We start from the raw sequence: 22,505 nt of genomic DNA on the forward strand, positions 1-22,505 counted from the left end.
CTTACATTTATTTGACTGAAAAATACAATATCAACACCTAAACAAAAGTATGGAAGAATAATAATAATATATAATAATATATAAAGGTCCTTGAATGAAGAATGCTTTGTCTCTTCTTAAGGAATCAAAGTGATCGGTGGTGTGAAAGAACTAACAGGGGAAGAATATGGTGTTTATGTGAAGAGGATCTTACCTGGTGGCCTTGCTTCCAGTGATGGTAAGTTTTCTCAAATAATTTTTTGTTTTTTTTAATCACAGTTTGCGTTAACATCTGGTGTTCTAAAATGTATAAACAATGTTAGAACATCAATTTATATTTACCTATCTATAGTTATAGACCAGTGTGAATTTCCATGCTGGTCCAGGCTAGTTTATGTTGGTTTGGTGCTGGTCTAGCTATTAGATTATTATTATCACATTGTTACCAGCAAAACCGGTGAAGCTAGTCATCCAGCATGGGAACTTGAAATCTGCTGTGACCAGTGAGTTTAATTAAATTGCTTTGATCCACATAATATTCAGCAGCTTTTGCTAATAATCAAAATGAATCAATCTTGTTATTATCAATCAAAGCATCTACTGTGGCATCTAGAGATAAGGTTTACATTTACACTGCAATCTGTTGAATGTGAAGTATAATAGCCACATAAATTGAACCTGAGAAATTTGAACATTCAGACACAAAATTAGAAAGGAAACTGTGTCAGTGCAGCTGTTTACATTTCTATGAAACAGATTGTCTGTCTCACTGCGTATACCTCTGCTTAAGTCTCTCACATGTGAAGGGGAGTTTAGCATCATCCCTGTGCTTAGAGTTAATGCCCCTGACGGACTGGAATTAGAGTCTGTCTCCCATTCTGCTGCTGCCGAGCACGGGGTATATGGGAGCTTATATGGGCGCATGCGCTCTGAGGGGGCTTTGCTTGTTTTTAGCCCCGAACACACGATTCCTGTCAGCTCAGCATTCGAGGGAATCTATACAACTTTTCACAGTACCGATAATCCAGGGTGACTGTAAATTCTGACACTGGAAAGGTGATATTTGGCTGAAGTGAGTAGGACATAGGTGACCCCTTTGAGACATTAACAGCTTGTTCCTTTCCAGATTTGATTTGTTCTGACAAGATATCTCTGAAGTGATGGTAGAAGGGGTCGAGAAGACATAAACCTGACCTACATTTGAGAGAGATGTTATTAATATGTCCTACAGAAATAAAAAAGATTGAGGGCTGTATGCTGTATCTTCTACTGTGACAGTTTGCTAAAACACTTGAGGAGTTGCCAAAGTATGGCCATTTTAAAAAGTAAACATTTTGAACAGTAATGATGGCCAGTTTGGGAATCTATTCTGGGCTATTTACTTTTTTATTTCTCATACAGAGCTGTTGAGGAACTTTTATGGTCAAGGTCAACAACATTGAAGTTCACATCACAGTCACCTTGCAATTACCTTAGCATGAAAAAAACTTTTTTTTTAAGTTTTCAGCATTAGCTCTTTATGTTCTTAGTTCTTAAAGGAATAGGCTCATTTTACAACTCCCCTAGAGTTAAACAGTTGAGTTTTTACCGTTTTGAATCCATTCAGCCGATCTCCGGGTCTAGCGGTAGTACTTTTAGCTTAGCTTAGCATAGATCATTGAATCGGATTAAACCATTAGCATCTCACTCAAAAATTACGCAATGATATTACACAGCGCCTGAAAGCAGTCTCCAGCTATATTATAACTAGTTCCCTAGCTAGGGACTACTTTCAGGCGCTACGTAATATCACCCGTGGTACAACAACAAAGTTCCTTGATTATTGCGCTGGAATGAGAGTATAGTTCTTAGCCATATCGGCCTAGAAAATCGCAACTTTTCATTTTCCGTCGGTCTTAGTACACGATGTAACTACGGAAGAGTCAAGCTTTAAATAGAAAAAATATCGAAACTCTTTGGCCATTTTTGAGCGAGATGCTAATGGTCTAATCCGATTCAATGATCTATGCTAAACTAAGCTAAAAGTGCTACCGCCAGACCCGGAGATCGGCTGAATGGATTCAAAAACGGTAAAACTCAACTGTTTAACTCTTGGGGAGTTGTAAAATGAGCCTATTTTCAAAAAAGTGTTCCTTTAAATGCCTTCATTTTTGGCTCCTTCATAGTGGACTACAGATTTAACGACTGCATATATCGTTCAACAGTTTGGGTTTGGTGCGATTTTGTAAAAATTTAATAGAGGCCTTTATATGCTCACCAGGGCTGCATTTATTTGATTTAAAAAATACAGTAAAACAGTAACAATTGTGAAATATGTTTACAATTTTAAATAACCGTTTTCTATTTTAATATATTTTAAAATGTTATTTATTCCTGTGATGGCAAAGCTGAATTTTTTAGCAGCCTTTACTCCAGTCTTCAGTGTCATATGATCCTTCAGAAATCATTCTAATGTTTTTGTTATTATTTTCAATGTTGAAAATAGTTGTGCTGCTTAATATTTTTGTCAGAACCATGATACCTTTTTTCAGAACAGCAAAAATAACAAAAAAAACAGCATTTATTTGAAACAGACATATTTTTTAACATTATAAGTGTCTTGCTGAATAAAAGTATTAATTTCTTATGAAAAAGATCTTACCAACCCCCTTGAACGGTAGTCTCTCTTTATATGGCAAAAGTATTAGGAATAATATGTAAAGAATACTATATAGTATGTAATATTATATTAAAAGTCATTACATGGGTTTTTAATTCATGGTCTTTATGGTTTTTATTTTATAATTTTTTTATTAGGAAACCTGCAGCCTGGAGATCAAATCTTGGAGGTGAATGGTGAAAGCTTGATTGGCGTGACAAGTGAACGGTACATACCTTGCTCTCCTATTTTTTTATAAATTTTTTTATTAATATATTCTTCTATTCTGCTTGTGTAAACTTTCTGTGATGGCTATAGAGAAATTGAAGTCTGAAAATGCCTCAAGGATTGTAATGTTTTGGTCATTTATTCTCTTTTAACAGAGAAGTCCTCTACCTGCAAAATTAGGCACTTTTAAAACACTTTATGTCTGATATTGTTGTTTGATTGCAGAGCGGTGGACATTCTTAGAGCAGCATCCTCAACCAATCATATGCGCCTTCTCATAGCCAGAGATGAGGAAGCCAGGTAAGCCACTGATCGATCCTGAAGATCACAAACTTCATTTCCATTAAGTCTTTAGAAAAGGTTATTTTAAAAGCAGCTTCCAAAGAAAAAAACATTAAGTTATCAAACCACATTGAGCACAGTAGCCACAATTATAAAATATACACGACCGGTCAAAACTTTGGGGTCAGTAACATTGTTTTGTTTAGCTAGGAGACTATTATAAGTAGAAAATCAGCATATTAGAATGATTTCTGAAGGATCATGTGACACTGAATACTGGACTAATGGCTGCTAAAATTGCAGCTTGTCATCACAGGAATAAATTACAGTGAAAAAAAATAATATTTTAAAGTGTAAAGAATTTACCGATATTACAGTTTTTTCTGTTTTTGCTGTATTTTTGATGAGTATAAGTGACTTCTTTCAATAACAGTACAAAATCGACAGACCCCAAAATTTTGAACTGTAGCGTATATGTTCAAAATATTTTTTAAATGTATAAGTAAAATTCATATTTATTTCAAAAAAATATTTCTAAAGATTTAGCTTTTTAAGCAAAGCAAGGAGGTGTTTGTTGCTATTTTTTTCTGACTTTACTGCTAATAGTCCCTTTCATCGCAAACCTGCCACAGTGACATTTAACCAGCATTTGTAATTGCTTAAACACTCTCATCCACTGATATTGATCTATGGATATCTGACCTGAGTATCTATCATTTGAATGTCCACCCCTTAGATGACATGTTAAATAATTCAATGAAAGATGAATAATTTTGTTCATAAACTAGATCTGACTGAGTATTGGCAGTGCATGTGAGTCTCTTGGCGTGCTATTCAAAGCCAAGCTTTGGGCCCACAGGGCTCCCATACTGCGTCCTTCCACTGTTCACTTCACTCACTAGAAAACACTATAAATGGAAAAACAGCATTCCTGCTTACGGAAATGCCAGTGACCTTTTCACTCTCTAAAACTTTAGTTAAATTAGGTCTATTGTTTTTAAGTAATGAGCAATCATTTTTCAGACATGAACATTTATAATTCTCCCAATTTCCCCCATTTTTCATGTAAACGTGAAATGTGTCATTTTTCCTATTTTATGTTATTATACAGAAACAATTATAAGAAACCCATTCACAGGTTAATTTCTTGAAGTAACTAAAACAATGTGATTCTAGACTCTTTATAAACAATATTTTTCAACAATATAACATCTTCACTGTCACTTTTGATCCGTTTAATGCATCTTTGATGAATTAAAGTATATATTTCTAAATTTATTATAAAGAAATTATAATATTGTATTAGTGTATGTACTTATGCTTGCTCATTTCCCCTGCTTTACAATTTACTGTCACGTAAAATGCTTTAAAAACACGTAAATAGTAAAATTTGAAATGAATGTCCATTTTTCATATGGTACAATGTAAAAATGTATTTTTAGATGTTGTAAATAAAACAAAAAAATATGTTTTACTAAAACTATTATTTTCATGTTTAGTTCAGTGTAATACTTCCCATTTCTCTGTAAATATTTGTGAAATCTAATAGCAATTTCTGAGTGAAAATTGTTTCTACATAATTTTTTTTCAGTATACATTATAATGTTGTGATCCCTAGACAGAATAGTGCAAAACCACCTGTTCGTGCAGCTTCTATTTCAAATGAGTGAGTAGGCCGCTAGAATACAAGGATATTATATATTACTGAGGCACCCTTGGCTTTAAGATTAATAGGTATTTATCCAGATTTTGGTACATATCAGACATATATTACGCAGAATCCCAGATGTGTTTAATGTGAGAGTCAGTGGCATGACCGCAGTGTACTTTTGAACTTTACATATGGACAGACTGGCAGGAGATTCAGTCCCATGGCTCTGGACTGGCAGCAGATTGTATGAATGAAGGAAGAACCCTGCATTGCGTTCATGGAGACACTGAGGGAGCAAGAGTGAGGGAGAATGAGAACAGACTCACAGTTTAAGCCATGATGAGATGAGTCCTTGCTTCTCCATGCTTTAATCTGCGTTCTGCCTTTAACCAATGTGCATTGAGGGGATTACGCCGCTGCCTCCATGCAAAGACCTCTGCTGCCTTCACCCGCATATCAACAACCTGGAAGTCTTCAGGGACCGAAAGACTGAGCGCAGCATTTCTGGGCTTTTTGTTTGTGTGTATTTATGAGGAAGACGGTTTAGAATGTGCATGTATCCACGGCGGTTTATTGAGACAACACTCAAGCCTTTTAGAGTCAGCTCCTTAGCATATGCATCACAACCTTGTCTGACCTCTCTCTCTTTAATCCGCACGATAACCCGTTCTGAGGACGAAGGAAAAGGAGGAAAAAGCTCTTATTGCATTGCATCATGTACTTCGAAAGCTGTCACTTTGAGTACACCTAGATATTTTGAGCTTAGAATAAATGTGAATCGGCTCTTGTATAGAGGAATGCAGATATCTGTGGGTCTGCAGTAGATCTTGGCTGTCCTTGTATAGCCTTCTGAACCCACAAAGTCGCTTTGCATTATAGTTAAAAGAAGCAAAGATCTGCTCAGATTTGCATGTGTCTTTAGAGCCACTCAGGGACACCTGCATGTAGGTAAAGAGGCCAGTGGCCAAGTGCGTAATGAACACATGTCCATAACTGAATATGGTTTGAGTCCAGTGACAGGACATTTCTGTTGACCTATATTTGACACTCAAGTGGTGTCTAGGGAAAAATGGACTGAGATGGAGGGGAATATTTAAATAGCCCAACCAAAGGCAACTAAAGAGAACTCAGCATGTTTATTTTTACTCAATAGGCCGATCACAAAATCCATTGGCATTGCTATATATTTCAGTAACAGTACAATGATTTGGTAGGACCAGTTGTTTTCCAAATTCAAAAACACATTTACTGGAAAACAGCTGGTCCTATGTAAGATTATATTTATTTAGTCATTTAGCAGACGCTTTTATCCAAAGCGACTTACAAATGAGGACATAAGAAGCAATCAAAACCAACAAAAGAGCGACAACGTGCAAGTGCTATTACAAGTCTCAGTTAGCCTAACACAGTACAGATAAATATTATTTATTAATTTTATTTATTTATTTATTTATTTTATTTTTTTAAATAAAAAGACATAGATAAAATAAAATTAGAATAGAGAGTGCTAGAGTTAGAGGGTCAAGTAAAGATGGAACAGATGAGTTTTTAGCCATTTCTTGAAGATAAGTAAGGATTCGGCTACTCGGATTGAATTGGGCAGGTCATTCCACCAGATGGGAACAGTTAATGAAAAAGTCCGTGAAAGTGTTTTTGTGTGTCTTTGGGATGGTACAATAATGCGTCGTTCACTTGAAGAACGCAAGCTTCTAGAGGGCACATAAGTCTGAATTAATGAATTTAGGTAAAGGGGTGCAGAGCCAGTGGTGGTTCTATAGGCTATATAATTTCCAGCTGTTGTTCAAAATTTATTTATTTTATTTTATTTTTTTATTTTAACATTTGCCATGTTTTTTCCTTCTTGTAGTGATGTGGAATATTTGAATCACTGTCTGCTGCCCTCTAGAGAGTCGTATATTTGCTTAGAGTATATTTGGACTGTAGATAACATTCCCGAGTGCTTCACAAACGAATTAACTGACATGATATTATTTTGGAATAGTGCAAGCTGTTCTTATGTAATCTGAGGGCAGTAAGAACTGTTATGTCACTTAGGTGTCTAAAGGTATTTGGGTTGTTTTTATGATGGTATTGAAGTTTTTTTTCTTGGTTGGTTACATTGTGGTTATTGTTAATTCCTCTTCCGTCTTTGTGTAGGCGAGAATTTGCAGAGCTCCTTGAAAAATACGGCTCAAACAGCAGCACAGGATCTACCAGGAATTCACCTATACAGCATAGTAGGTTTCTATTTTTTCAGTCATTGTCAAGTTTACAGTACATGAAATGTACATATTTTAAAGTCATAGTATTGCTTTTGTAAATTCATTCATTTCTGTGCTCAGGTGTACTAGAATGTCTCTTTCCTAACCTCACTACTTCCCTGACATAACAAAGGTTATGAAATGCTGATTCATGCAATATGATCCTCACAACTGGAGGAGGAGAGAGAGAAATTCACATCACATCTCTTTTTTATTAAATAGTTTTTGGGGTTTATATGCCTTTAGATATTTATTAGATAGGACAGTGGAATGCAGACAGGAAAGTATTGGGTGGAGAGAGGGGGCGGGATCAGCAAAGGAGCTAGAGACGGGAATCAAACTCAGGTCGCCGTTAGCACAGTTGTGCTATATGTCGGTGCACTAACCACTAGGCTATCGGCGCCGACGTCATCCTCTCTTTTTAACATCTACATTTTAACTCTTTCTCATATATATATATATATATATATATGTAAAATGGGAGAAATACAAACTGTTTGTGTTTTCGAAAAACTATTTCTTTTTTTGGACTCAAGTCAATTATAATTATAATGTTTAGGGGAGAAACAAATCAGCCCTTGAAAATGGCTTAAGACAGCACATTTGACCATTATGCAATTTTGAACATCTGATCCTGCCGGAGGAAAGACGCTCCACAGGAAAAGTTTTTGGGAGCGGAGCGTGTGCTCATGCACTGGCTGCTCAGTCTTATCCCTGCTCTCCCCTCAGTGTAGAATATTCTAATGATTTAACTTGCTTTAAGCACAGCAAAGTGTTTCATTCGAGTCTTTAATTTAAAAGTGCAAATGAGACAGGGCTTTGGTTAGAGGTCTTCATCTGGACATTTTCTTTGACAATGCAACAAAGTTAAATTTTTTTATGAGCATGACAGCTTCTCTTGATTTCAGCACACCATTTTTATGTACATTACTGTTTAAATGTTTGAATCATTCACATTTTCTATTTTCCATTAATATGTAATTTATTCATATGATGGCAAAGCTGAAGAAATATTCAAGAAATATTCTATCAGTGCTGAAAGCAGTTGTGCTGCTTCAGATTTTTATGGAAACTGATACGCTTTTTCCAGGATTCTTTGATGAACAGTAAGTTCAAAATAACAACATTTATTTGACATCGAAAATTTGATAACATTATAAATATCCTTATTTAAATTTTCAAAAATTCAATGCATCCTCATGCTGAACAAAACTATTAACTTATTTAAAAAATTATAATAAAAAATAAAAAGCTTATTCACCCCAAGATTTTGAACAGTAGTGTATAACAAGCAGAAGTTTTGTATCTTAATTTTTAATTAATTTAGTTGATTTAACTCTTCTTTGGATGTTATTGTTGAAATAGATTAATTGATGGGTTGTGTCACTGCCCTCTGGTGGTTCTTATAAATGCTGTCATAATTACTAACTACCTAGTATTATGTGAAGGTTGATATCAGGCATTTTATGACCATTAATTTTTCACTCACGTCTTTATCCATCTTTTTTGTGCTAAAGCAGGCAGATGCTTGGACAGCACATCATCAGGGTCTTCATCCAGATCTCAAAGTCCTCTATTGCTTAGTCCTGCTGGATCTCAGAGTAACTACAACAATACAGGACCCTTGCTACGCTCCCTAAGGTTCTGGAAAACAATTATTTAGTTGTGTAAAGTTTACATACTGAATTGTTTAACTATTTTAACCAACAGTTCATTCTAGTAATACAGATTTTGTGTGTGTGTGTGTGTGGTTTTCAGTCACCCGGGTGAAGGGGTGATTCAGCTGATATCAATCGCTCGCTCCTGCAGTCTGGGTATTACCATCGGCGGTGGCTCCAACAGACCTGATGGCCCTGCAGTTTTCATCCAGGAAGTGCTGTCTGGAGGAGATTGTCATCGGGTGAGAGAGTGGCACTCTTTAATGAACTGCATGTGTTTGTGCAAAATCTGGGTGTACACAGAAATCATGATTCATCAAAACATTTAAAATACTTTGCTAAATTTGTAATCTATTTAGAACCAACTTCATAAAAACACAGTTAAACATATAGCTTGATCTGAGACTAGTTCTGGATTAAGAAAAGAAAAACATTAATTGCAGTGGTCCTTCAACCTGTTTGACTCCAAGGGCCCCCAATGACCAAAATTTCCAACAATATTTGATTGCCCAATGGCTTTTTCCATTTGTTCGTGATTTACTGGATAAGGATAAGGATTTAAAGAAAAGAAAATGTATACATAGGCCATATACAGAGTTCTGGCATGAAACTCTAGATGGCGCAGTCCAATAGGTCTAACTTAATCTGACCTAATGACATCATTATCACATGGCACAGCTGATTGGCTCTCTCCTGTATCGGTAGCCAATAAACTTGCTGCTTAACATTCAAATACTTGACTAGTGCTTGCTTTAGCAGTTCGCAGTCTGCGTCAGAAACCCTCCTTCTTCCCCAGCTCCACCTGTATAGATCTGCTGCGAGGTGATTTATGTATGCTATATGGTGTTATTTCATGTATGTTATATTTGCAGCAGCAGCAGTATCTCTTACATGCTCACAGCAGAATGTCTGTGGATGTATTGGCAGTAGCAAGTCTCGGTCCTTGCTCTATCGCAGCAGCAGATCTATTCCGACAAGACCAAATACATTAACATTGTCGTGTACATTACCATGCCAATCCCTCCGAGAGTTGTCATATATATATTTAAATATATATATATATATATATACATATATGTATGTATATCAGGGGTATTTCCTCCAAGGAGGCAAGGGAGGCAGTGTCTCCTCAAAATATTGGGTGAGGAAAACAAATTGTATTTCAAGAATAAAACAACGGCAATATCACAAAATATAAGTCTATAGAAATATTGTCCAACAGTGACATCAGCAGGCAAAGTTACAGTGGGAGTTTGCGTCTCTCTCCTGCCTCCCCTGAGCCCAATGTGTTTTAACAGACCCCCTAAAGCATGCGGTAGGTTTAGTGGGGGGTAATTGAGAATGAATGGGGGAAAGTCACGTGAGAGGAGGCAGTGCCTCCATCGTGATGTGATTGATATGACTGGTTATGATCGGCTGTGGTTGGTTCATGCGATAAATCCCACCTCTTGTGTCTGTGTGCATTCCACATTCGCAAATCAGTCTAAATAAACAATATAATGGCATTAATGGGAAGACTAATTTTAAAAAGCATGTAAACAGCTCACACACTTGGATAAAACCACTTTGCTACATCAAAATATATACTTAAATATAGGGTTTCAACTCAATAAATGTTTTAGAGCTTGATATAAAGACTTATCTGGAGTTTTAGTTGTTTCAACTTACTTTGATGCTTGTTTTGCTCTATTTAAATCATCTTAAGCCCCCCTTGGAAGTTAGCTGAGGCCCCCTGTTTGAGAACCACTGGTTAATTGTGTTATAATTGTTCAATTTTGAGAATAACAAGTGCTGAATGGCTGAGCAGGTGAGGTTGTGCAGACGGCTCATACATGGAGATGATTTGGGTGCGTATTAAGCTAATTACTAATTGTAAGCATCATCATTTGTCTTTAAACTCTGATTAAATGTGACAGAGAAGAGAGAGATCAGTGGACATAAATGAGCGGGATATGTCACACAATTCGAGGAAGTGTTTAGTCTGAGCTGGAGAAGAAACAGTTTATAAACCTCCAAGAATCTTCTCCCCCAAAGCAAGGATCACTCAGCTTTTTACACCTTACCATTAAGCACTAACACATTTAGCCATCTTTATCTCAGAGGGGGTTTGGATTAGTGAGGATGACATCCTAGAATGACAAGAGTAGTGCGTTATAGCCTGAGCCAGTGCAAAGGTTTCCTCTTAAGCAGGTAGACATCTCCTGGAAACCGCCTAATCAATTTATCCCCTGCTTTACATTGTCTTGAGTGTTTTCCCTGGCTCTGCTGGGCTGTTCTGGGGATGGGCATTGCTGTCACAGCAGACTGCAGAGGTCAGGTGTACAGAAGGCCGTCTAGGGCATCGCCCTCCCTGTGGAATATAAAACTCAGAATGGGGAGGGGAGTTGTAGCATTCACCTACAGGACTATTGTGCTGAAACTCAGATATTCAATATCACTTAGATTTTCAGTGTCATATTGTTGGCCATCTGCGACACCTATTATATAAGGTCCCATGCATGTCCGTTTTGAATGGTTTAATCAGAATCAATGATCAGAACTCTGAGCTATCTGAAATAAACCATGGGGTTTTTTTCACACTACTCGAGTGCCTTGGAGTTTTTTGATGAAACCCTGTTTTTTGTTTTGTTTTGTTTAGTCCTTCATTTTAGCGTTTACTTGCATGTAAATGGTGTTTCCAAAAACAAGAATCACTTTTATTATTTGAAATTAATATTTTTATTCGGCAAGGATGCATTATCCTTGCCGAATAAAAGTGACAGAAGAGACATTTTAATTTATAAAAATATCAAGCAGCACAACTGTTAATAACATTAATAATAAGAAGCAATGTTTTATAAGCAGCCAACCAGAATATTAGAATGATTTCTGGAGGATCATCTGACACTGAAGACTGGAGTAACGATGCTGAAAATTCAGCTTTGTAGCAAATTAAATTTTAAAATAAAAACAAATTTTAATAATAATTTGCAATGTTATTGTTTTGTTGTATTTTTGATCAAATAAATGTAACCTTGGCGAGCATAAGAGAGAAAAAAAAAAATTTCTTTCAAAAACAAACAAAAAAAAACTGTAATTATTTATATTTTTAAGCAAATAGCCATTGTATGGGCAGATATCAAATATCAGTCTAAAATTTGTGAGATTGAAACAAACATGTTTTAAATATCTCCAGGCATTATGTGAAAGCGGCTTTTAATTTACAAACAGGTTAAATTGCAGAAAAAATTTAAATTTCTGTTTTAAAAGAAATGTATCTTCAAGAAATATCAGGTGTTCAGGTGGTACAAGTTGTAGCTCTTAGAAAATTCTCAGTTTACAAGTTGTAATTACGAGTTCTACAAGAATGTGAATGCTTTTTACAAGTTGGGATCTGGTAATTGCGACATGGCATGAATGCACCTTAAGAAACAGCAAAGATACAAAATGCCATGTATAAAAAAATTTAACAGGCTCTAAGTAAACATTATTTTAATTGTGCTATAGGTGCACCAAAAGCAAAACTGATGACTTTTTTGGCCAGTACTGATATGACTGCTAATGTATCGTGCATCTCTAAATCCCCAATTTCTGGAAATGCTATAGGGAGCGGATAGGATTCCCTCGACTGTTGTGTAGTTTTAGTGTCTCAGAGGGGATGGAGTTGCTGAAGTGGTGTCCTCTGTGACATGAGAGAGGTCTCCACCTGGTGATGAGTTGTACTGTGGCTTATGTTCCTGCTGATCCTGTTGGCACAGCTTTCTCAAACTGAATGTCTGCCATGAATTTTGACTGATCAGCAATTTTAGTAAGGATTGTCATTCCTTTGGCCTTATAGGATGGACGGCTCAGACCCGGAGATCAGCTTATCGCCATTAACAAGGAGTCATTGATAGGAGTCACATATGAGGAGGCCAAAAGTGTGCTCAATAAAGTCAAATTCAGGTATTCACTCTGTTCAGTGTAGCTTTATGTCTTTTGATCAATGTTTAATAATTAATCAGTATCATTGTACTTCTTTCTTTTACATAATGTATCTTTCATCTCTGTTCTTTGACCTTGAAGTCAGGAACCAGTGGTGGATATTGCCTTCATCCCAGGAAAAGGACCTTTTTCCAACAGCCCATTGTTGCATAATGGAGTTCAGAGGGGGGTTGGGAATGGGTACAACTCCAGCCGGTTAAAGGTTCATGTCCGATCTCCTGAGGTCAGTGTTTACTAGTGTACAGTTCATATCATGTCTTTGACATTTCAACAACGAGAGTCTTGTGGCTTACATAATACACACACTTGTCATGGTCTTTCTGCTAAGCACGCAATGCTTCATAATGTTCTTTTTGTAGATGCGACGAGAGGAAACCGCTCCAGTGCTTTCATCCCCCCCAGATATCTGCCCTCCAGACATACAGGTTTCAGGTACGTCACGAAGGTGGACTCATATGTCTAACCCCCTTAACTCTATCTTAATAAGCTTTACAGCTAGTTTCCTCCCATTCTCATCACCCACATGAACAGTGCAGATTTTGTTATTTATAAGGCTCAGATTTCCCTTTTGAAAAGAGTCCTCTAATATCATAACGTTTCAAAACGAGTGCATTTTGTGCAAAGTAATCACAAGATCTTTCTGTAATACTACATTATTGTTTTGCTGCAGAAATATATTTAAACATTATTTAAACAAAAGACAGTTACTTGAGTCAAAAATTCATAAATACAACATTTTAGGGTTAGTACTTGTTTTCAAGAAATTAATACTTTTAATCAGCAAGGATGCATTAAATTGATCAAATGTGACAGTAAATACATTGATAATGTTACAAAAGATTTATTTTTCAAATAAATGCAAAATAATTATTTTGAACTTTCTTTTCATCAAAGAATCCTGAAAAAAAATCCACAAAATTATTAAGAGGCACAACTGTCTACATAACTGATGATAAGAAATGTTTTTTGAGCTGCAATTCATTATATTGGAATGTTTCCTGAAGGATCATGTGACACTGAAGACTGGAGAAATAATGTTGAAAATTCAGGAATAAATTACATTTTAAAATTAATTATAAATAAAAACAGTTTAAGTTTTAATAATATTTCAAAATACTGATTGAATAATTTTAAAAATGTATCTTACTGTCCCAAACAAGATGATTTTCTGATGATATTCTTACTGGAATAAAAAAGACAGACATTAATTAATTTGTATTTTCAATATTAACTTTTAATTTAATATAGATATTTTGCAGGAAATTCATTATTATTGAAAAGTACATCCTTTTCATTATCATAGTTTGTAAAGTACATCCTTTAAAATCCTTCATGGTTACAGACTAAAAGGAAAAATATCAGCGGTGTTCAAGTGCAGGTTCATGAATACAGAAAGCAGTTGCTCTTTAAGTTACTGTACCTTACAGATTGCACCTTGCCTCAGTGCAAGTAGCATCTAAAATGAACCAGTGCTCAGAGAAACAGGATTTCTTGCAATGCAATTATTTGTTTTCAGAGAGAAAGATTGGGATTAGTCAGTAGCAGTGTTTGGATTTTAATCAACGGCTAGTTGCAAAGTAATCTCTCGGTGCTGCAGGGGTTGGGCATGTATGTGAGGTGTTTAAATTACACAATCAAATTCTAGAAGACGTACCAAAATAAGAGAGGAAGGCTTCTTTCATGTCGAGTCAGATAGTGCTCTTATCTCAGTTCACAGCAGCTGGGTAGCTGTTTGGGACAGATTGGTTTGCCGTGCATAGTGTGTAATCCTTTCTTGGGGCACAAAACGGGATTGATAAATTGTTAAAGAAACCATACAGAGAAAGCCACTTAAGTCCATTTTATGCTCTTAGATACTTTGAAGCAGCAGTCAGAGTGGATGTTAACTTTTCACTTTTCCAGACACTGCAATCTTTCTATGCTGAAATAATGCCCAAAATCATTTCACCACTGTATTTCTCTACAAAGAGACCCCAAAAACGTTTTGATACATAATTCACACTTCAAACTGGCTGATTGTCATTCTAGTGTGTTTGAATGTGTCATGTATTAGATATATCAAACCTTACTTGCCAAACAAAAATGACTGTGAAGCATATTTTATTAGATTGTGCTGTTTTTAAAGTAGCATTTATTCAGATGTGTTTAACTGATTTATGTAAAAAATGTATCACCTGAATGTATTTGAGAATTTTTGTCTAGTGTAGATTAGAAATGTCTTTTATAACTTTTGGTAATTGTATACCTTGTGTAGTTTATTCTGAGATCACCATGAAAATAGCCTTGATGCTGACATGGCGTTAAAAAGTGAATAAATAAATAAAGCTATATCAGACCAAGTGGAATATGAAAACAATGATGATAGACATTTTTCAGAATAAATAATTACTGAAATTAGCTAATTTGACAAAGTTTGACAATTTTTATTTATGAAATTACTGAAAATGTTTTTTTTTTTACAATATATTGATTGATTTTAACAATATATTGATTTTATTGTATTGTTCTAACATGATAAACGTTTTAAAATTTGACCTATCAAATTAATTAAAATAGAAAACTATATAGAAATAATTTTTTTAAATGTAATAATATTTTAAAATATATTTATGTTTACTGTTTTTTGATCAAATAAATGCAGCCTTGATGAGTATAAGAGACATATTTTACTGACCCAAAGCAGACATTTTTCTTATCCCATTAGTTTTTATTTTGGGGGTGCAAATCTAACATTATTGAGATTTATGCTTAAAACAAGAAGAAATCGCCAGTGGATAAAGTAAAAAAATATATATATTTTTTAGAAATATTCATAATTAAAATAAGAAAATTGGCAGTGGATAAAGTTAAAAAACCTAAAATGTTATTAATATTATACATATTAATTATAAATTCTAAGACCCTCACAATATATTCCCTGAAAGCAATTCTTATTATAATACACAATTTCTTCTTCTCAAGTAAATAGAACTTGTTGTAAGGATATTAAAAAAACTTAAAATTATATGGTTACTGGAATAAAAAAATACAACAATATTGGTTAAGAAACTTATTATTTGTTATTTAATGCAATGACATTCAGATTTTCAAGTGTGGCTTTAATAATGTCCAGTGTCCAAACTTAGATGTGTACCATGCACCTGTTCATCAGGCTATCCCTGGCCCAGAATTTAAGGTTAATCTAGACTGGATGTAAACATGCCTGGCTTGCTCTTGAACTCTGAATAGTGTTGTTTGCACGCAAAGCATTCTAATCATTCATGACATCTATAAAGTGTATAGTACTTAATTACCCATTTATGCAGACTAGCTGATTAAATCTTATAAGAATAAGGAAGAGCTGTCTTAGGTGCTGTAATCCTGCAAAAGCCCTTTTGGGTGTCCTTCCTAGAAAGGTAGACTAGATGCACTCAGACTCGGAGACATGCTTATCTTTGTTCGTTGTCATTTTTTAATCATTGTGATTTGTAGAGATATAGAGATTGTTTGTAGAATTCTGCTCACCATGGAAGAGTGAAGTTTACAACTGGTTTGCACCCATTTTCAGTTATTGTTATTACAATACTCTCTCAGAAAAAAAGGTTAAATGCTGTCATTGAGTACAAAAGCTAAAAGATACATTTCGTTTTACCCTTATCAATCCCTAAATGGTACATATTAGTACACATTATTTCCTAAAGTGTTCATGTTAGTACCTTTTGAAAAGGTACTACCCCAGTGACGGTTTTGTACCTTTTTTTTTCTGAGAGTGTAGGTTAAACATGACAGTATAAAATGAGTATAAACTTATGTAAATTGTATGAATGTGCTTATGTGTCAGATTTTGAGCTTGGCCTTTGAATTTGAGAATTAAAAAAAAAAATGTATCTCTTATTTTTATTAAAGAGATGGATCATCCAAAAATAAACATTTGGTCATCATATACTCACCCCATGACACAAATGACATGAAAAACAAAAAATAACTTTTGAAGAATATCTAGGCTCTTTTCCATATAATAAAAATGAATGGGGACTGGGGCTATCAAGCACTAAAAATGACAAAAAAGCACCATTAAAGCATCATAACAGTGGTCTATATAAATCATGTGCTGTATTCCACGTCTCCTGAAGACATATAATAGCTTTGTGTAAGAAACAGACTGAAATCTAAATTATTTTTCACAAATAATCTTTTATAACACTACTCCATGATGCTCTGAATTAGACTTCAGAAGTCATCGTGACAAAATGCCATTCTAACATCAGCCTAATTTTGCTATATTTAGTTTGAGAACACTGGGAATACAGCACTTAAAGTAATAGTTCACCCAAAAATTAAAATGTTGTCATCATTTACTCACCCTCGTGTCGTTCCAAACCTTATAAGTTTCTTTCTTATGTTGAACACACAAGAAGATATTTTTGAAGAATTTTGAAGTTGTTGGTCCCCATTGACTTCCATAGTAGGGAAAGAAATACTATGTAAGCCAATGGGGACCATCAACTGTTTTATTACCAGCACTCTTCAAGATATCTTCTTTTGTGTTCAACATAAGAAAGAAACTCATACTGGTTTGGAACGACATGAGGGTGAGTAAATGATGAGAGAATTTTCATTGTTGGGTGAACTATCCCTTTAAGTTGTATAGACAATTTTAATGTATGTTATTTTGATGCTGGAGCTTGATAGAGTGAGTACCCATTCACTTTCATTACAAGGAAAACAGTAGCCAGGATATTCTTCAAAAATTCACATTTTGTGTTTCATAGAAAAAAAGGAATTTATACATATTTGTACAACATGAAGGTGAATAAATTATCCAATTTTTATATGAACTAGTTACGCTGTCTTTCCACATGTTTGCAGTTCTGGTGCAACATTCATAGAAGCACCATTAATCTGTAATATTTTAGCTGTCCTGGATTGTGTACCATCAGTACCACCTGTTAAATCCACTCCCCTGAGCGAGCTCCTGCTGTGTGTGTTGGTCCTGAATTATGGGACCTGTCTGAGTCTGCGTGAGTCTGACGTGTCTGAGCTCGAGCTGTCAATCATGAGTGTCAGAAGGCAGATAAATCCCCTGCAGGAGTGTCCCTGGGGTGGGGGTGATCATCTCATAGCTCTTATAGCCAGCGTTGCTTAACAATACACACGCCACTGAAAGCACCGGTGTTAATACCGGACTTTCTCTATCGCTATCTCTCTCCACCCCTCGATTCAAATCCCTCACACAGTTCATAATCTTTATTGTATTAATATAAAACCCATTCATTGGAGCTCCCAGACAATGAAAAAAACATTAAGGCCACGGTATCCAATGCAGCTAACTAGCACTCGCCACTAAATGCTCTAATGTGAGTATGACTCTTAAAGTAGGTGAATTACTGTCCCACTTTCCCCCTCAGCCTCCACCGCGCAGAGACAAGCCACTGTTTCCAAACCCAAGATCTCGCTGGACCCCCACATACGGCTCAAATCAGAGAAGCTCGATCTGGTAAGCCTGGTTTACACAAACACTTTTACATGTGTACAAAGAGCGATGCTTTATGAAACATTCTCAGCAGTCAGGTGCTGTGAATGGTAAGTTTACATTTGACTGATAATCCAGGACACATTCTGCTGATTTAACTGCTAATATTTTCACTGACCTCACACAAAAATCACTTTTTTTTTTAGCATGTAATGTTTGTTGAATATGTTAAACGTTGCAATATAATACATAACAATTGCAAAAATGTTTAGCTATAATTTAAGTCTTTTATAATTTTCAACCCATCTAACAGATGCACTCTAACATCCTATTCGGACAGTAATTGTTTCTCAGGGGGACGTAAGTGATTTTCAGCATATACAGGGGGTAGTTGGTGATTTAATTGCCGTCCGAATCCATGATATCTGTGTTTGTCTCTCACCACCTCTGTAAAAATCCCCGGCCGAATTACCTACTGTTTTTTGACAAACACAAAGGTTGTGTGGTAATTTAATTGCCCCAGTTTACGAGATGAAATCGATTCCAAATTCAGCATTTAAACCCTTTTTGAGCACTCCCAAACACCGTTGTACTTCGGTGTAATTTGCATACATATGTATTTCTGAAATACTGGAAAGTATTTTAAAGAACAACACTTCATAACCGCTCCACCACAGCGACTGGGAGCAGAAAGAGAAGAAAAGCACGTAAACATTCAAAATGGGTCTTTATTATGGCAGACGCAGGTATGCAATACATTTTAAAATGGGTTTTATAAACAGATATATATCGCATATAATTATATAAAAATATAGCGTGTCTATTTTCCTATTTTTAAACAGGAGATTTAAATAATCAAATTATAAATAGGATTATAGGCTATATTATAAAATATGCTTGGAATAATAAGAATACATTTTACATTTTTTTTTTTTTTTAAATAGATTTTACACAATAATAATAAGGAATTTGTAAATAAAATTGATTTTATTTACAGAAGACAATCATGTGACTGCACGTGAGCAGTGCGTTCTCTGGTTCGCAGGATCACAGAACTCGCTCCTCCACTGTGAATAAATCACTGTCCGAATCCATGAGTTTTATCACTGAGGTGATATGTAAATTAATTTTTACAGACATCCATATGTGAAACAATTACCGTCCGAATCGAGCTTAAGACTATCACAAATAATGATCACAATTAGTGTTAGCTAGCAAGATCAGTGGTCAACATTTTTGACTTGAAGGCCCCTTGTTCTTCAACACAATATTCAATGACTCGCGTATATTATGCTGATATACTGTAATTATGACAAAGCTGCTTGTTTTTGAACTTTTTTAATAACAGAATGGAACAAAGTATATTGAGTATTAACCTAATTAACATTATTTTTATTAAACTAATTCATGTAGTGATTTCGGCTGCATGTTCTTCAATTAAAGCCAACAGTTATTCAGTGGGAAGAAAGAAATATTATTTTTATTTATTACTTTTTATATTACAATATTTTATCTTTGTAAATTTCAGCTTACAACATGATTTTATGTTTATTTTAGCATTTTAATTTAGATTAGAATTTGATTATAAAAATGATTTATTTAGCTAAGTACTTTTTAGATATGTTGAAGCCCCCTAATGGTCTCCAGCCCACTGACTGAGAACCACTGAGCTAGATATCAGCAGTTTATTTCTATGAGTGAAAGTGAGACATAAAATGAGTAGTATATTAGTCATGTGACCTTAAAGGGATAGTTCACCCAAAAATAAAATTTCTGTCATTAATTAGCCATCCTCATGTCGTTCCAAACCCGCAAGATCTTCATTCATCTTCAGAACACAAATTAAGATATTTTTGATGAAATCTGAGAGCTCTCTAACCCTGCATAGACAGCAAGGCAACTGACATGTTTAAGGCCCAGAAAAGTAGTAAGAACATAATTAAAATAGTCCATGTGACATCAGTGGTTCAACCGTAACTTTCTGAAGCTATGAGAACACTTCTTGTGCCGAAAGCAAACAAAAATAACGACTTTATTCAATAATTTGTTTCTCTTCTGGGTCAGTCTGCTGCCATTCATGAGAGTACCATGACATATGGGTGTGCATTTCTCTGCTTGAATGACGCAGAAGACAAGAATTTGTTAAATAAATTCATTATTTTTTATTTCTTTGCACACAAAAAGTATTCTTGTAGATTCATAAAATTACGATTGAATCACTGATGTCACATGGACTATTTTAATGATGTCCTTACTACCTTGAATGTGTCAGTTGCATTGCTGTCTTGCATTGCTGTCTTCAACTCATATGAGTGGATTTTCTTGTAAACATTGAAGAATAAATTAATTAAAATAAATACTGTTAATTTGGGTGTTAAATATTTTATTAAGAAGACTTTCTCTATATATAGTTTATGATTGCAGTAACGTGCCAAGTGCTTGAATCTGTATTTTTTTTAGTAATGACAGGATTGCACCCAGCAGTTCAGAAAACAAGGGGAATTTAAAGGGTTAATCCCCATTGAAATCTGAACCAGTGACTTCAAGAGGAGCCTGTATCTCAGTGCGAAGTAACTGACAGAGCACTTATGAAGATAACCTATCATACCTATCATAGATCTCTGTCTCTGCTCTTTGCTATGGTGCAGTTGTTTAGCAGAGATTTAATTTAATCCTGTTGATCCTGAGGCTGACCCTAATCTACCGGCTCATTAATAGGATTAGGTCTCAGTGGACGAGAGCACTTAAATGTGGACTAAAGGCACAATGCACATGATATTAAGTGTTGCACGAACAGGTATTTGACATGCTCCAAAATTTTGATGTGACTTTATGCTGTTTATTCCACTGTTTGTCTCATCTTTAAGTAGATGTTTTATCTGGACAGTTTTCTTGCCATTGGTGTTTGAACCGTATATCTTACTTTTGTGGCAGTATCAGATTGTAGGTTTGAACTTAATCTGATTAGCCTTATTAATGCCTTTTGAACTCTTATGGACCATAAACCTGGATTTATTGTACTCCACTGATTTAACCTCTGTTACCACACTGCCCTCTTGTGTACATGGTTGTAACACTCGTTTCAAGCTTGGATGGATGCTGTACAGTCGAAAAAGAATCATAGTCATCAGTCAGCTCTTACAATATGTTTATTCACTAAACATTTAAGCATGATAGTTCATAGTTATATATATATATTTTTTCTTCTCTGAGAAGTAAATTCAAAACAGTGTTGTAATAAATATATTAATTAAAAATCATTAAAAAAATTGTTTTTTAAAAAAAATAGGAGAATGGCATTGCAGACCTCTCAGAATTTCAAAGGTGCAGGATGTGGTTGAGTGAAGCACTATAATGATGAAGGTTTTTGACAGTTTGGTAATTTTGCAGGCTCTGTCGTACCTGGGTCTGGATGTAACTGATGAGAAGGGGCGGCAGCTCAAAGAGAGTCTCACTACAGACCCTCAGGGAACGGTCTCGTATGGAGGTATAGACACATCCTTTACACCTTTATGCTGCACCTGCATAACATGATCCTCAGCCAGTCAACTAGATGAAGGAAATAATCACTATTTTCACAATCATTTTGGTGTGGACTTACACTCCCTTTTGAGCAAATCATATATTTCAGTATTGGAAGTGAGTCTAAAACAGGGCCATTTTGATCTGAAGTGCTATTTTTAATCATTTTCACTTCTTTTTCAAATTACCAGCATGCACACACTTACATTTTGTATTTGCACCACCCATGCAATAAAAGCAGATCCTGTGCAAGCATCCTTGAATGAGTGGGGTTTTATAGCATATTTAATTTAACTGCTTAGGTAATGTTAATTATTTTAACCAATTCAAGGGTTGCCATTTTACCATTTAAAGTTTTGATTATGATTTGAAATACGAAATTACAATTCAATATCGATAAACATATATCTTCATATTTACAAGTAAAGCTTCTTTATAGCTTTCATTTGACCTTCAGGAGGATCAGATCCCCCCCAAACCGAAATTAAACAGGTTACATGACAAAGAAAAAAGGTTACTGGTTAAAAATGGAAGTTGTAGTTTAGCATGCAAATGTGGCGGAATTTAACATTACTGAAAAAACTAAAAAAATGTAATACAAATCTCTCTAGCACTCGTTGCTCGAATGCCAGTGATTACCGGTGCAGCTTGCGTGCCTAAGGTTCCCAACCTCTGAAATAACCAGAGGAAATAATTACATTTTGACGTGGACGGAAATACCTATTCTGAAAAGGGAATCACAATCCTTATTTGGATATTGAGCTTGAGTTTACACTTTGAAACACTTAGAATGAGTTTTTAGAGACAGATTGTCTATATTTGGGTTCAGTACAAACTTTGACAGCAAAGTATATTTCTAGGCTGCTCACGA

At 35.2% G+C, this 22,505-nt stretch overlaps 1 protein-coding gene across 3 annotated transcripts in view; it reads left to right on the forward strand.

Annotated features, from left to right (window-relative positions):
• LOC306859471 (syntaxin-binding protein 4-like) overlaps positions 1 to 22,505 on the forward strand; it is a 42,851-nt gene that overhangs the window by 13,321 nt on the left and 7,025 nt on the right. For 2 of the 3 annotated variants that reach the window (XM_079400507.1, XM_079400509.1), the window contains exons 3-13: positions 122 to 217; positions 2,776 to 2,845; positions 3,071 to 3,145; positions 6,936 to 7,015; positions 8,557 to 8,680; positions 8,798 to 8,939; positions 12,515 to 12,621; positions 12,742 to 12,883; positions 13,020 to 13,092; positions 18,048 to 18,136; positions 21,503 to 21,599. In XM_079400507.1, the coding sequence (XP_079256633.1) occupies positions 122 to 217; positions 2,776 to 2,845; positions 3,071 to 3,145; positions 6,936 to 7,015; positions 8,557 to 8,680; positions 8,798 to 8,939; positions 12,515 to 12,621; positions 12,742 to 12,883; positions 13,020 to 13,092; positions 18,048 to 18,136; positions 21,503 to 21,599 (1,095 nt within the window). The remainder of the gene's footprint in view (positions 1 to 121; positions 218 to 2,775; positions 2,846 to 3,070; positions 3,146 to 6,935; positions 7,016 to 8,556; positions 8,681 to 8,797; positions 8,940 to 12,514; positions 12,622 to 12,741; positions 12,884 to 13,019; positions 13,093 to 18,047; positions 18,137 to 21,502; positions 21,600 to 22,505) is intronic. The other variant, XM_079400508.1, reaches the window with a different exon arrangement.

This window comes from Barbus barbus, assembly GCF_936440315.1.
Source record: "Barbus barbus genome assembly, chromosome: 3".
Taxonomy (NCBI): Eukaryota; Metazoa; Chordata; class Actinopteri; order Cypriniformes; family Cyprinidae; genus Barbus; species Barbus barbus.